The 16,112-nt window shown below is 39.3% G+C and overlaps 1 protein-coding gene across 2 annotated transcripts; it reads right to left on the reverse strand.

Moving 5' to 3' along the window:
• Positions 292 to 12,115, reverse strand: AGR2 (anterior gradient 2, protein disulphide isomerase family member). Of its 2 annotated transcripts, none has more exons than XM_005667660.3 (8): positions 12,035 to 12,115; positions 9,008 to 9,153; positions 8,700 to 8,763; positions 8,531 to 8,583; positions 6,843 to 6,916; positions 4,619 to 4,682; positions 1,965 to 2,048; positions 292 to 585 (listed from the first exon to the last, which is right to left on the reverse strand). In XM_005667660.3, the coding sequence occupies exons 2-8, from the start codon at positions 9,144 to 9,146 to the stop codon at positions 536 to 538; spliced, it is 528 nt and encodes a 175-aa protein (XP_005667717.1). In that variant the 5' UTR covers positions 9,147 to 9,153; positions 12,035 to 12,115; the 3' UTR covers positions 292 to 535. The 2 variants fall into 2 exon arrangements, with proteins under 2 accessions (XP_005667717.1, NP_001231897.1); NM_001244968.1 differs by having other exon boundaries at positions 498 to 585; positions 12,017 to 12,054.

Below are 16,112 nucleotides of genomic sequence, written 5' to 3' on the forward strand. Positions count from 1 at the left end.
AGGGGTGGTCTTCAATTAGGTACTGATCTTCCTGGGATGCCCTTCTAGATATTCTTTCACACTAGAAGATATCACTTGATACTTCTGTTGTTCAAACTCTTATCTACTTTTAGTTCCCTGGTGAGAAACTGTAGTGAGATGAGATGATAACTGACTATCTTTGGTAGTCATTGCTGGAACTAGGTTTGTCTCGTCCCCTTTTTGAATATTTGTGTGTCTAAAAATCCTATTCGGCGAATGAACCAAATAGCTTTCCTGTGAAAGACCAGGTTGGGGGAAAAAAAAACACAGTTTGAACACCCCTAAAAGGATTTATTTTGTAAAAAATCATGGCTCACTATGGTAGTATACAGTTAGGTAGTGTTCACACATGTATACTTAAAACCAAATTTTAAAAAATAGCTGTTGTAACATGAAACCGAAGACTAATGAGTATGTTCACCAGTGCCTTCTCCACAGTCTTCTCAGAACTTCTGTGATTCCAGGTCTTAAGGCCTAACACAGAGGGAGGAGCTTGGAGGTTTTGTTTTTCCCTCTACAATTCAGTCTTCAGCAACTTGAGAGCTTTCTTCATGTTGTCAAGCACTAATGTGGGCAAAAATTATGAGAGTCAAACGCACTACTAGACACTATATATATATATATATATATATATATATATATTTTTTTTTTTTTTTTTTTTGCTTTTTATGGCTGCAACTGTGGCATATGGAAGTTCCCAGGCTAAGGGTCAAATCAGAGCTACAGCAGTAGTTATATATTGTTATCTCAGGAATGGCTAGTACATTTGGAATGTGCTTCCCCTGGTCCTCCCAGCACCTTTAGGGGGCATTGCTGATGGGCCAGGACAATCCTTCCTCCTGTCCAGACACAGCCACACAATCCTTCTCAACCTATCTTCTAGGTCAGTACCACCCAATAGAAATTTCTGTGATAAAAAATATTCAGTGCCTATTCAGTGAATATGTATGTCTGAGGGTCTGAATTTTTTTATTTTTTATTTTTTATTTTATTTATTCGTTTTTTGCTTTTTAGGGCTGCACCTGTGGCATATGGAGGTTCCCAGGCCAGGGGTCTAATTGGAGCTACAGCTACCGGCCTTCACCAGAGCCACAGCAATGCCAGATCTGAGCTGTGTCTGCCACGTACACCACAGCTCATGGCAACACTGGATCCTTGAGCCACTGAGCGAGGCCAGGGATCGAACCTGCAACCTTATGGCTCCTAGTTAGATTTGTTTCCACTGCACCATGACAGGAACTCCTGAATTTTTAAATTTCAAATAAATTGCATTGAATATTAAACAGCTATGTTTGGCTAAGGTAGTGCAGGTCTATGTAGCCACTAGTTATTGAGCGAACTGGTTCTTAGGACAAAACTTTATTTCCTTCCCAGAAGGGTTAATTAGATGTCACAACTAGGTACAGTCTTCCCATTGAGGTATTTCATCTGCCTTAAGTCTCTAACTTTTTTTCTCCCCATTTTATGGCAACCCCAGGGGAATTGGGTATCTTGGCAACTATTTGGAATCATGTCTCCTACTGATCTTTAAAGGTGAACTTGAATTCAACTTTATCAAGCTAGACTAAATTGCATCACTTTCATCGTTTGGGAAAAAAGAAAACATTTAACAAAGCATGCAGATTTCTCCTATTACTATTTTAATGGTATGATTACTACTGCACTTGGTGCTCTGGTAGAAGGAATTAAGTGTGTCCAAGAGAAACCTGAAAAGCAGGTAATATGGTCCTTGGATCCTCCTAGAGGAAAAGATACCTCATCTAAATAATACATCTTAACTGGAGATTTTTAAAAAATGAGGTCAAAATGAATGTGGTTTGCCGAGGACACAAGGCTAGTTAGGGTCAGACTGACTCTCTGTAGTCTCTGAGAACAGCTTTTTTCCCCCGCCCCCCGTGGACTCTTTCCCAGCACAACAGATGTTCCAAGGAGACAATACTTACGCAGAGCTGTATCGGAAGGTTCATACGCATAGAGACGATTTGAGTATCTTCCAGTGATGTCAGCTCTAACTGTCAGGGATGGGTCTACAATGAAAAAGCCAAGGGAATGAAGTACTGTGTTTCACAGTAACCTCTATTGCATGACAAAGCCTACATGTTTGTCCACATCCCATGAAAGGAACACACGTCCTGCTGGATGGGCTTCTACTCCATCCAGCCTGCAATCTGCCTCCGTAGCCAGTACCCAACACCATTCAACAGCCATGCCATGCTCTTTGTGGAAGAGGTTATGAATCCTGCTGGCCTATCTACAGCAACCTGAAGACAGCCTAATATACATTGTTGGAGGGGTGTTTTTTTATTTGTTTTTGGTTTGGGGGGGCATTGGTGACAAGATGGGCATTTTTTTTTGGCTTCTTAGGGCTGCACCTGCAGCATATGGAGGTTGCCAGACTAGGGGTCAAATCAGAGCTGTAGCTGCTGGCCTACACCACAGCCACAGCAATGCAGGATCCGAGCCACATCTGTGACCTACACCACAGCTCATGACATTAGATCCTTAACCCACTGAATGAGGCTGGAGATCGAACCTGCGACCTCATGGTTTCTAGTTGGATTCGTTTCCACTGTGGCACGATAGGAACTCCAAGGGTTGGCATTCTTTACCAAAGAATTATTTTAAACATTTGAAATGATTATGTTGTAATCAAAATACATTACCAAGACTAACCTAGGTAATTTGAAACTCAAGTCAAATGCTAGCTTTCCAGTTTTTTTTTTTTAAATGAATGAAAGAATGCAAGCCCTTAAGACCAGTCAAGGTAAAATAAGTGTGTAGTTTCCTCTCTGTTTTTGTTGTTGTTTTCTTTTTATTTTTTTTTACTTTCATCATTAACTAGCTGCATCTTAAAATAGAGATTCGGGAGTCTTCCCTTGTACATATATTCCTCTAGAGTTTAAGTCTTTTTTTTTCCATGTTGTATATTTAAATTGTCAATTAATGAGGATAAAAAGGTATAAATAAGGTGCACTCAGAAAGGAGGTATTAGGATACACAGCCCTAGCAACCTTGCCTCATGAGAAATGACTGAAGGAGCCTGTGGTCCATGTCCTGAGAATTTGATGAAGAGAACACAAGAGACCTGGTCGCATGATGCCAAGTCTGTCACCAGTACTTGATGGACAATCCCTGTCATTTCAGAATGTTGGATTAGGACCAGCAGACATAAATTTAAAAAAAGCAGCTGGTTTGTTCAAGAAAGATTTAAGACCTACTGTACTTCTGCTTGGTGTAGAGGGTACACGCACAAGATCTCATCTTCCTAATGTGTGAACATAAGAAAAGTTTTAAACTCCCAACCATTGCTCACAGGCTTGGCTGCATGCTGGAATCACATGCAGAACTTTCAAAGACTGCCTCCTGCATCCTTCCCACCCCTCTGATCCTGACCCCTGAGATTCTGATTTGATTGGTTTGAGGTGAAGTCTGAGGAACTGGATTTTTAAGATCTTCCAGGAAATTCTAATGTGCAGACCACTTGGAAACTACTGAGCCAGAAGAGCAAGCTGCCTGGGACTTGGTTCTTCCGCCCAAAGAAGTTGGATGGAGTTTAAAAGGCCCTTAGACAGGAATGCTGTGAAAAGAATACCCAAACAAGGTGTGACTGGATGACTGATAAGGGCTCTTTCAAGTTTTAAGTTTCTAAATTTTCTAGATCCTAACAAAATAAAACCTGTAAGATGAGCTCTGGTTCAGCATTCCTCCTTTCCTTCACTTTTTCTCTCCTTTGTTTTATGCATTAGTGTGAACTTGGATGAATTAACGTGGGTGAACCATTTGAGCAGAGTGAACTCTGCTACGTGGCAAATGTAATTATGAATTGTCCTTTTATCGCTATCCCTTTGGTCAAAGCCCAACTCAGTTCATTTGTTTAGTCATTTAATAAATATTTATTGGGGCCATGCTGAAAAGATGACAGTGAGCAGAAATAGATCTAGTCTCTGCTACCTTGGCGGGGGGGGGGGGTCAGTATTTATTAAACAATCACCCAATAACTGCAAAATTACAACTGAGGAAAGAGTGACCATTGAGGGGAACATGGTGCCATAAGAGAACATCATGGGAGTTTGTGCAGGTCAGTGAATGAGTGATTGGCCAGGTGATACAGGGGCACTGGGGGGCAAGCAGGAAAAGCTTTCCAGAGAGGGAATGGCACCTGAAAAGTACCAATGGCAGGAAGGAGCAGGGCTCCTTTGATTTTTTTTTCTTTCAGCCCATATTCATTACTTGCCTTAAAATAATTATCAAAAGTGCCAGACAAATCCAACACAAATCACAAGTTTGCCAGACTAAAAATAAATATTTAAATGACAGTTAACAGGGTGCTTTCTTTTCAGGTGTACTTGTGGCAAAAGATGAGAAGGTCAAATTACCAGCTGAGAAAAAAATGTCATGTATAGAAATAGGTAGAGGCTCTCATTTTCTAAAGGGAATGTGTTGTGAAACTGAAAGTAATGTTAAGCCCCTCACTGGAGCTTTGTGGCCTTGGCTGAGGTGGAGCAGCAGGTGTGGGTGGCGGAGGACAGAGGGAGAAGTGGAGCCACACTTGTGTAATGTTCAGTGTGTGTTTGATCTCATTGTCACTTTTACTTACCGACAAACAGAATCCTGGGGACGTACTGGCCATCAGGAGACAGGTGTTTGTCAGTTGTTTCATACTAAGATTAAAAAAAAAAAGCAAACAGTTCTTTGTTTAGTCATTGATTATTTTCAAACTTGTTAAAATAGAAATGTGTCCATTCCTGGGCTAGGCACCTTCAGACACTATAAGGCGCATCCCTGAACAGGGTGTTTCATTGATTAATGAAAAGAGGCACTTATTAATATTGCAATAAGCTAGGCAAAGTGAGAAAATCGTACCCAGAAACAGTGGTCCTTGATAGGTGCATTATTACATGCATGAAGGAATAAAATAGAGCAGAATGTGAGGCAGAACATGAGGTAAAAAGCTGATCTATGTGACAAGGAGTAGAAAATTTTAATAAGGGAGTCTTTGGAAGGCAGACAGTGTTTGGGGAAGGTGTCTTGGATGAGGCAGGAGGAAATTGATTAATGAAAAAAATGGAAGTCATTTTTGGAGAAATTATACAAACAGGATTATCTTGAGAATTCATCTTTTCATTTGTCATTTTTTTAAAATTAGAACTTTCTCTATTTAGCACGATATAGCCCTTGTCTTTAATGAAAGTACAGTCTCTTGAGAGAAAGTAGGAGAAGGAATATTGAGGGCCCAGTGGGTGAAATGTTCTGATGGAGGATATACAGGTGCCCTGGATGCCCAGGTCAGGATATTTAACCCCATATGCAGGTTCCCCTAGGACTTTTTAAGGTGGGTAAAGAGGAATCTTTAAAAAATGATTAAGAGTCAGTTACACAGAAGGGAGATCACTCCAGGCAGGGGAGGAGGAAGGGTTACACAAGGGCAGAGAAAAGGCCTAGCACTTTCTATAACAAGGTGTTTGGATGGAACTAAAGTATAGGGATGCCTGAGGTTGTGGTGAAAGAAGATGCTGGAAAGCTACTTCAGGGGCCCGCTCATGGCCCTGCCCACCATGCCATGGCCTTTCTGTTTGTCCATAAATAGATAAGAACCACCAGAAGGATGTTAGGAGTACCAGGATTCCAATTTGGTTTTTAGAGTGGTTATCCTGACAACCATGTGAGATGAGACAGAATTTATTTTGTAGGCAAAGAGGCACTTATTAATATTGCAATAAGCTAGGCAAAGTGAGAAAATCGTACCCAGAAACAGTGGTCCTTGATTTATAGGGAAGTGACGAATAGCAAGAATCTTGCAAAGTTAGAATCACAGGGCTTCTTGACTGCCTGAGGTGAGTAGGAGGGTCACATCTAGAATAACAGTCTTAATAAAATAGGGAATAGAGAAAAAAAAAAAAACGAGCTTTTTGACAAGCCTGGACCAAGCTGAGAAATTTGGCTTTGAACATGTGGAGTTTAAGCTAATTAGAAGATATCTGGGATATGGTTGTTTACACAGGTTGAAAGCTGCACGTTTGGGGAAGAAGATGTGGGAATGAAGGCAATGATGAAAGGCAGGTGTAGAGAAAATTATCCATAGAGAATATAATATATAGCAAGAGAAGTACTTCAGGTTGAGATTGACAAAGTCACTCTATTAATATTGAGGGGCAGAAGGAGGAAGAGGTGTCTCGGACAGGGAGCTATGAGAAAGGCTAGGAGTCGAATCGCATGTTCCTTGAAGAGCCAGCCTCTTGCCCTGGCAGGAGGAGAGGGAGGACTTAAGTGTGGGGAGAGTCATCTTTTGAACTGTTTATTGATGGTTTGCTTTTGGAAGGAAAGTGGATCCTGTTTATATATCCAATAGCAGAAATTATAAAGTCAGAAAGTCTGACCATCAGAAGGGGTGGTAGTGGTCAACTAAGGAGAAAACAAGGCTTCAGCACAAGTTGAATGATTAGATTTGGACAGTGGGGAGTTGTCTCTTCCTGGGAGAGAGGGGACAAGGATCAAGAGTGGGTGGAGAGCAGCCAGGACTGCAAGCAAGGAATTTGTCAATGACAAAAACCTTCCAACTGCTGCAGAAACAGAGAAGATCCTGGCCACAGGAGAGTGTTACTCAGATAACTTCAAATGATTAATGACTGAAGAAAAATGTAGAGAGGCAAGAGAGGTTATTAATGAAAGAAAAGCTTTTCTTGCCCTCAATCTATGAGATGAGCTATTTGGAACAGATCCCAGGTAATGCAGTACAACTAAGATGTATAGGAAAAATGAGTCATTCCATTTCAAATACTAAGTCACAGAGAGGCAACAGTGACAGTGAAGAATAAACTCACAACTAGATTGAGGAGGACGAACTGCTCTGCCAATTTCTGGATTTCTTTATTTTCAGCAAATGCTTTCTTTAAAGCTACAATATAAAGAAAAACTATTAAGCATTTACCTCATCACTGGTTAAAACCATTGTTCCCTGTTATAAGCTGAACCGTATTTCTTTTTTAATTTTTTTATTCAGGTATAGTTGACTTACAGTGTTGTATTAGTTCAAGTGTACAGCAAAGTGATTCAGTTATATATAAATATATATACATGTATATATTCTTTTTCAGATTCTTTTCAACTATAGGTTATAGATATACAGTAAGTCCTGTGCTATACAGTAAGTCCTTGTGGGTTATCTATTTTATATATAGTAGTGTGTATATATGTTAATCCCCAACTCCTAATTTATCTCTCCCCTCCCCATTATCCCCTTTGGTAACCAAAAGTTTGTTTTGTGTAGTTGAACTGCATTTCTAATACAGTATTCAACCCTCCCCCCCCCACTTTCAGCAAATTATTAGTGAAGTAATATTTAAGGCTGTTGACTAGGTTTGTTTCTGCAATTCTATCATTTATCCATTAATTTTTTAACCCATATTTGTTGAGTGGCTACGATGTGGTAGGCACTGTTTTATGCACTGGGGAGAGAACCAAAAAAAGGCATATGTGCTACTTTCTCCATAGAGCTCAAATACTTGTGTATACAGACTATAAATAAGTGGACAAATCCTTTCAGGTGGAGATAGGTACTTTGAAGAGAAATAAAACAAAGCGAGAAGTTTAAAAACTATAGAGTGGTCAGGGTAGACTTCTCTGAGGAGGTGACATTGAAGTGAGAGACTGATGCATTCTAAGTGTCAGGGGTATGTCACACCAGGCAGAGGGCACTAGCCCTGAGGTGGGAATGGGCTCAGATGTCTGAGGAAAACACAAAGGCTGGGCTAGATGGAGAGGAGAGAAAACAAGGTGAGAACGGTGAGGAAGGAAAGGCAGTTGGGGGCCACAGTCAGGAATGTGGCTTTAATTTTACCTGTGATAAGAAGCCACTGGCATGCACATGAGTGTTTGGGTCTGATTGATGCTTAATGGCCTCACTCAGGCTTCTGCATGGAGAACTGAAGGTAGGGTGACCAGGCAGGTGCCATTACAGTATTCTAGACAAGATATGCTCTCAATTGGGGACCAGAACAGTAGCAGTGAGGCAATAGGAAGTGGCTGGTTTTGCCCAGGACCTACATAAGATATAGGTCCTGGGCAAAATTTATATTAATATTATTTTTAAATAATAATTAAAAATTAATATTAATTTTAAGACAGCAGCAACAGAGCTTTACATCAAGCATCGGTACTTTCTAAGCACTAGGCTCTGTATGAGTGCACAGGTGGTGTGCCCATGAAGCTGGTGCTGGCTTTTGGATATATTGTGAAGATAAAGCAGTTATATTTGCTGATGTATTGGATGTAGGGTATAAGAGAAAGTAAGAAATCAAGATGAATTCTAAAGCTCGTTTTGTTAAAATGTGAACCAGTGCTTAACAGAAACTGTGGAAATATTTGATGTTACTTTAAAATGTTTTTACTACATAAAATATTATTTTATATTCAACTGTGCTAGGTGCTAAGGATGTAAAGATGAGTGACCTGAATCCCACCCTAAAGCTAAAAGCCTATAAAGGAAATTATACTTAGAAGTATCAGTTACCTTGACTGTGTGGGCATTCATCCAAATGATGAATAATCATCAAGGGTTTGTTGCTGTGAGAGAAAAAGATTGGATGAGATTTAATGAGCAGGATTTCAGGTATAGGTAAAAATCACTAGATGGTGCTCTTGAGAGCTTTGAGAGAACTCTGTGAAAAACTTATCTTTACCTTGTCTTGGATTTGTATAAAGCTTCTTCATATGTCTGAGTCCAGATAAGTTGATCACCCCAACCTAGAACCAGATGAACCAGTATATTTAGACCCAAAGCTGTTGAAAAGCACTGGTCAAACTGGGATCAGTATATACTCGCTACTCAAGAAGAGGAAAAACCTCTAGAGGAAACATATAATTACAAACTTTGATAAATCTAGAAGGAACACGTATGGAAATATGTTCAGCCCACAACTCTCAGCTCCAAGAGCTAAATCTTTCCCAGTTAAGTGTAATTGGAAGCTGACAAGAAGCTGACTCCTACCTCTGGAGAGAGTCTGGGGCAGTTTGGGTTGAGAGTCCTTTGTGTCCTTCTTAGCTCCTGGTTTGACTGTGGTGTCTTTGGCCAGAGTATAAGAGAGGGCCACAAGCAGCAAGAATGCTGATAAGGAAATCTTCTCCATGGCAAATCTGATATGAAAGACAAAAAAGCAAAAAGTCAGTAAAACTGAATTAGTAGTCTTCAAAATCTTCAGATTGCATCACAACCAGGGGATGTAATAGGTAGGAGGTGAGGCTTAGATGGGATTGAACACTTACAATTGAATGAAAAACTACCTTCCATAGACATTTCCTAAGATTATACAGTATGAATGCCTATCTATTTATCTGTCTGCCTCTATTTAGATGTAGATCCAGATAGATAAAATATACTGATGAAGATATCCATAGAAATCTACAATATAGGAGTTCCCCTCATGTCTCAGCAGTAAACGAACCTGACTAGTATCCATGAGGATATGGATTTGATCCCTGGCCTCACTCAGTGGGTTAAGGATTCTGAATTGCTGTGGCTGTGTCATAGGCTGACAGCTGTACCTACAATATGACCCCTAGCCTGGGAACTTTCATATGCTGCATGAGCAGCCCTAGAAAGCCAAAAAAAAAAAAAAAAAAAAAAAAAGTATAGAAATAGATTCAGATATATTTTAAGGAAATAAGATATATATATATTTTTATAGCTAAGGGGATTTGCTTTTAAATTTTATATTTAAAAAATTTTTGTGGTGGAATGGATCTTAGGGGTTGCCTCTCCTTTTCTCCCATCTCCCCAGTGCCTCATTTCATAGGTGAAGAATCTGAAATTCAGAGAAATTAAGACTAATGAGATGGGCATAGAAGCAAAGTTTTTGCACCTTATCACTTTGTGGTGCTGGCTCCCATCTTTTCATCCTGAAAAAAATTACCCTAGATGTACATTTTGTTAACATGAGGACATTGCCATTGAAAAATAAGGTCTGAGTAAAATGATTTTTTTCATTTGAAAACTGCCAACTTTCAGCTAGAGACTTGCAGTCACACAACGCTCTCCCTAGTGTAACATTTACTCAGACTCTATATATTGGTTCTGAATTGGTTAAAATACATCGGTGCAAATTTCTTCCAGTGAGCTGATTCTTTGACTCTCAGTGTGAGCCTGTATAATAGGCCCACAAAAATATATGGCCCACACAGAGAAACCAACCCCATGGATGCCTCTTTGTTAATTGTTTTTCCTTTCCAGTATTCCAAAGTTAATTCTCTCGAATGTTACACTACCGCAAAGCAGATTCTTATAAGCAGGAAAGTGGAGGGGAAGGTATGATCCATGAGTATGTGAGGGAGTGAGCTAGCCAGCAAAGTGACTTGCACTAGCAAATCACTAAGGTTATCCAGGGACCATAACATGTAAAGCTGGAGGCTTGGGATGCTAGCAAAGCCAAAGACTGAAACTGGTTAAAAAGAAACACCCCACTCTAATACTGGTGTTGGTTTGAAATAAATATATTTTGCAAAGGAATCAAGATGGACTACTATAAAATTCTTGGTCTTTTTGAGGTGTAAATTTTTTTTCTCATCTTCTGATGGCTTGAGTGGGAACTTTTGCTAAGCATTATCCAATATTAAAAAAAGGCATTGCCAAGTTACCAAATCTAGATGATGTCTTGTATTAAACTGACTGATTATTATCTATGTTGTACTATGTAGCCACACAATGTCTCACTCAAAAATGATATAAGCAAAAATAGAGATATACTTTCTTCATCTTCTATACACTTAAAGATGCAGACATGCCAATAACAATTTTCATATCCAGCATTTTGGATAAAAAACTTAAATGTGATATAAGTCAACAATGCTCAGCCTTCTTAGTACAAAGACTTCTTTTTAATATAAGCAACAACAATAACAAAACTCAAGAACCTTTATATGAGAATAATTACTTTTGGGATATTTGCTGAGTCAGAAAAATATCATGGCAAATAATGACTTTAAATTTATTAACAGATATTTGATTTTGTATTTGATTTATAGCAATGTATATTAGAAAAAATAACAGTGAGCAGTGATGTATTCATTTAGTCCATTGACAATTCTCATTGTGCAAGTGGCATTAGAAACCCTTGCTATAGCTCTGAAGCTGTCTGATTGGAACTATTGCTATCTGATGTGTATTTTACGCCAGGATGACTCAAAGAAGCTGAAATCACTCCTGTTGTATAAACATCCTGCTCTGAGCTGACTGAGATTCACTGTACCAGGTTTTCATTACATGAATAGATGCTGCTCTGCAAATTGCCTGCCTAAACCACCCCAAAACAGAAGACATGGTAAGACACTGATAATTTGGAGACACACACACACATACACACACACTGAAACCAGCACTTTTTACTGGTCCCTGTATCTTTGTCTTCTCGACTTTAGCAAGGAATGACTTGCAGGAGGTTCTGTGTTCCTGTTCATAAATGCTCCAGGAAAGCAACCAGATCTCTCCTTTTACAGCCTATCCCAAAATTTAAAGATTGAAGAAGCAACAAGGATATCTTTATATCAGGTAGAGAAAGGAAACTGCTGATTTGCAGTAATATTCTGAACTGCGGTTCCAAGCAACCAATCTGAGCTGAGGTTTTACAGTTCTGTGGGTCTTGGTTTTAGCCAGTGGGACCGAAGCAGAGCATTTGATGGTGATCAAGGCCCAGTGACCAAGACAGAAGACCCAGGGTTCTGTGCCAGGCTTGAAAACTCCCAGAGTTTGCTCACTTTAAAACCTCTGTTTCCTCAGGGAGAAACCATTACCCCTGAATCTGCTCAGAAACAGAGCTCTGCTAAAGAGAGGCCCCAGGAAACCTTTGTTGGAAATTCCATTATTTCCTCCCCAAATTCAATTTCACTGCCCTTGGGACTACCCTGCATTCCTCTGCCTGTTGATTGCCTGCAACTTTATACAGTAACCAGAAGCCAGCACTCACTCTAACAAGTGCCCTTCTAATACTGCTGTCAGGAGCCTTACCTGAGTTTCCCCACCCACCTGTCTGTGTGAGCCGGCAGCGATGCGGTCCAAGCTTCCTAGTGTGCTGGCTCAGCCCAAGCCTCTATTTATGCACCTGAGCGCACCTCAGTCCCACCCACTAATCCCGTATTCACAGGTTGCAAACCCCCAAAAGGAACTTTTCTTTTCCCAAGTCCCCCGTAGGCTAAAGAGTTCTTGTTTTTTAAAAATAACACTGCAAAGGGGTTGCCTTTCAGTATGCATGTTTTTAACTGTTTGTGAAAGTATATTGTTAAGAGATTTGGAAAAGATGGGCAGAATGCCAAATCCAGGTAAGCTTTAAGTGAAGACATTTGATTTGCCTGAAGGTTGATTTGTCTTTATGTGATTGGATGGAGTTTGTGGTTTGTAGAATTTTTTTTTCTCCCTCTTGGGCAGATAGCCTCTATTTAGTTGAAAATGCACAAGAGATGATTCACAGTTCTAACTCTTACCGTCATATGAGCTGCTGTCCTCCATTAGAGTATAAATTATTTTACACAATGTACTTCCTCTCCTTGGCAAACAAAATGTACACTCACTATACGTATGAAAAAATACAAACCAAGCCTTCACATAGTATTTTAAAACTAGGGCAGTTATTGAAAAAAAAATCCTAATACTATGAGTTTTTATTAATGACCTTGCAGCCATTTCCCTCCAAAGAATTCTAGGATATTTCATAGATCTTCTCTCATTTAATAGCATACTTTCCTGCCAAGCATGCAGGAAGCCATTTATACCATTTTCAGACCTAGAAACTAAGGTCTGCAACTACTTTTTCTCATTCAATATTATGTAATTATTCACTCAACATTTTAAAGCTGAACTCAAATTTTCTGTAAAAAATTTTAGTTGTGTGGTTCTCTTGTGGTGCAGTGGGTTTAGGATCCAGTGTTGTCACTGCAGCGGCTTGGGTCACTGCTGTGGCACAGGTCCTATCCCTGGCCCAGGAACTTTGACATGTCACAGGCACAGCCAAAAAGCTTTTTTTTTTTTTTTTAGTCTTTCTTGTGTTTTCTTCATGAAACTGTGTGTAACCTTTCAAAGTTCAGAATGGAGAAATCTTCAACAACAGAAAATTAATTAATGGGATGCAAGCCCTACAAAAATAACTTTTAAAAGAAATTAGGATTGTAATATTTCAAAACATTTTCAAGTCTGTAAACTTTTTTTTTTTTTTTTTTTTGTCTTTTTAGGGCCGTACCTATGGCATATGGAGTTTCCCAGGCTAGGGGTCGAATCATAGCTGTAGTCGCCGGTCTACGCCACAGCCACAGCAACACCAGATCTGAGTCATGTCTGTGTCCTACACCACAGCACACAGCAATGAGGGATCCTTAACCTACTGAGTGAGGCCAGGGATTGAACCTGTGTCCTAATGGTTACTAGTCAGATTTGTTTCAGCTGAGCCATGACAGGAATTCCATCAGGTATATAATTTTTTTGACAGAACCTTAATTTCTGTAGACAAAACAGGAAGTGGTTTCCCAAAAGATGACTTTTTAATTCTAAATGAGTTTACAGAGCTAACGTCTTTAGGAGTTTAATTAAAAATAAAGATTTGAGCTGAACTTTTCAAACTAGAAAGACTTTTGTGTAGACTCGGTCTATACAGGCTTTAGAATAGTCAATTCAACCCCCTCATTTTGCAGATGAAAAAATGAAGATGTTAAAAAATTAATGACTGTCTGAAGGTCCCACAACTTGTGGAGGGCATTGCTGAGAACAATGCTCTGGTGTGCTCCAGTCCATCGCCTGCTAAGAATGGAAAGCGGGCAGAATTTGGGGTTGTAAAGTTCCTGTCTGAGTCTTGCAGCCTTGTTTGTGTTCACTCTCTGGATAATCTCAGAGACATCATTTCACATGTCTGAAACTTCATTTTCCTTATCTACAAAATGGGCATAAGTTTATCATGCATGACCGTTTTAAGTATCAAGTGAGATTTTAATGAATTAAGAAATGGGAGGAGTTCCTGTCGTGGCTCAGTGGAAGCAGATTTCACTAGCATCCATGAGGACACAGGTTTGATCCCTGGCCTCAATCAATGGGTTAAGGATCCGGCACTGCCATGAGTTCTGGTATAGGTCAAGGACGCAGCTCAGATCTGGCAATGAGGTGGCTGTGGTGTAGTCCTGCGGCTTCAGCTCTGACTCGACCCTTAGCCTGGGAGCTTCCATATGCTGCGGGGTGTGGCCCTAAAAGGACCAAGAAAAAAAAAAAAAAAAAAAAAAAAAAGGAACACCATGAGCAGAAGCTACCTTAAGGTTCAGATCCTGGAATTAGATATGGAATATAAAATAATTAGGCCCAGCATGTTTATCAAATTGAATGTATTAATAAAAGAATGAGAAAACTATTTAAAAGAAAAAGAAATGGGAAAGTACTTGGTACATTAGTTTGCTAGGCATGCTACATGACACAAAACTGTAGACTGGGTGGCAACAGAAATTTCTTTTCTCACAGTCTTAGAGACTGGAAATCTGAGATCAAGGTCTCGGCAAGTTTGATTTCATCTGAGACCTCCCTCCTTGGATGCCATGTCTTCACAAGGTCATCCCTCTGAACCTATCTGTGTTCAGATTTCCACTTCTTATTAGGACATCATTCATCTTGGCTTAGTGCCCATCTTAATGACACGTTTTAACTTAATTCCCTCTTTAAAGACTATCTCCAAATACAGTTATTTTTTGAGATTCTGGGGGTTATGGTATGAATTTTTTTTGGTGGGGGTCGGGGAACACAACTCAGCCCATAAAGCTGGGCAATTAAAAATATCTCTGGTTTATTATAACTAATTATAAAGAAAGGATTATCCTACAGTACTCCTGTACCTAATTGCATGTCAGTAAAATCTCTGTATCTGTCCTAGTAGCTAAGGTAATGGCAGAATGACCATAATTATTAGAACATACCCTACACACATATGCTGACTGTGGCATGTGGGATGTACATAATCTGTCTCGGAAGGAAACAGCTAGGGTTTCATAGATGCTACAGTTTTTTCTTATATGTTATTAAACTTCATTACGTTTAAGAGTGCTGTCATGTGATCAATCTTTGGGATTTGCCTGATATTGTAAAAATCTGTTGTTACTAAGTAGATCTTTTTTGATCTGCTTTTACCCTGAATAGGATTGATAATGTGACACATAAAAGGATGTTTGGTAAATTGAAACTGAGCTTAGTACCAACAACCAAACAACAGCTGAATTAAGTGGATTCTCAAAATACCTTTGTGTTTTATACATTGATGTCATCATATCTTTAGAGGCTTTCATCAAAGCAAATTTTAAAGTAGGTTATTTCCTATTTTTGAGTAAAATTGGAGATGTAATAACTAGCAATCATTGAGTATCCAGTATGGACTGGGCACTTGACTATATTATTTCATTTATTTACTCATTCATTCATTTATTTACCAGATATTCACTGAACTTGTTTATGTAGCAGATATCATGCCTGATATTAAAGATATGAAAATGAAAAATACACCAATTACTGAGGTAGCCAGACACTTAGCTACACAATTGTAATTCAGGGTGGTAGGCCACGCCATGGGAAAAAACAAGACCCTGAATACACTATCATCTGCCTTACTGCTGGTCTGTTTGATGAATTAAACCGAACCAAACTAAAAATTAATTATCTGCATGTGATGATGAGGGTCTGGTAAGTGGTATAGAAGTCAGCTGTTATTATTTTTCAGACGAGGGAGAGATTGCTATCCATGAGAATGCTCAAATTGATAGTAGAAAGCAAGATTTCCAGATGGAGACAGTGATAAAGAATTTTCATAATATGTTTGTTGGCTATTTAATGGGACTAGCCTGGCTGGAGTGAGCTACATCTGGGAAACTCATAAACAATAGGTTCGAAAAGGTGTTTGGGGGCTATTTGCCTGGAGCTATTTGATGGAGTTGAGATTTCATCCTTGAGAGGAAGTGTCCCGTGATGGTGAAAGGAGCAAGCTGTAGATTCATATTAGTTCAAGTCCAAATTTAGTTTTATTTATTACTACACACTCTAATAACCCCTGCAAATTAACCTTTCTGTACTGAAGTTGTCTCACTTGTGA

The sequence above is a fragment of the Sus scrofa genome, chromosome 9, assembly GCF_000003025.6.
Source record: "Sus scrofa isolate TJ Tabasco breed Duroc chromosome 9, Sscrofa11.1, whole genome shotgun sequence".
Lineage (NCBI taxonomy): Eukaryota > Metazoa > Chordata > Mammalia > Artiodactyla > Suidae > Sus > Sus scrofa.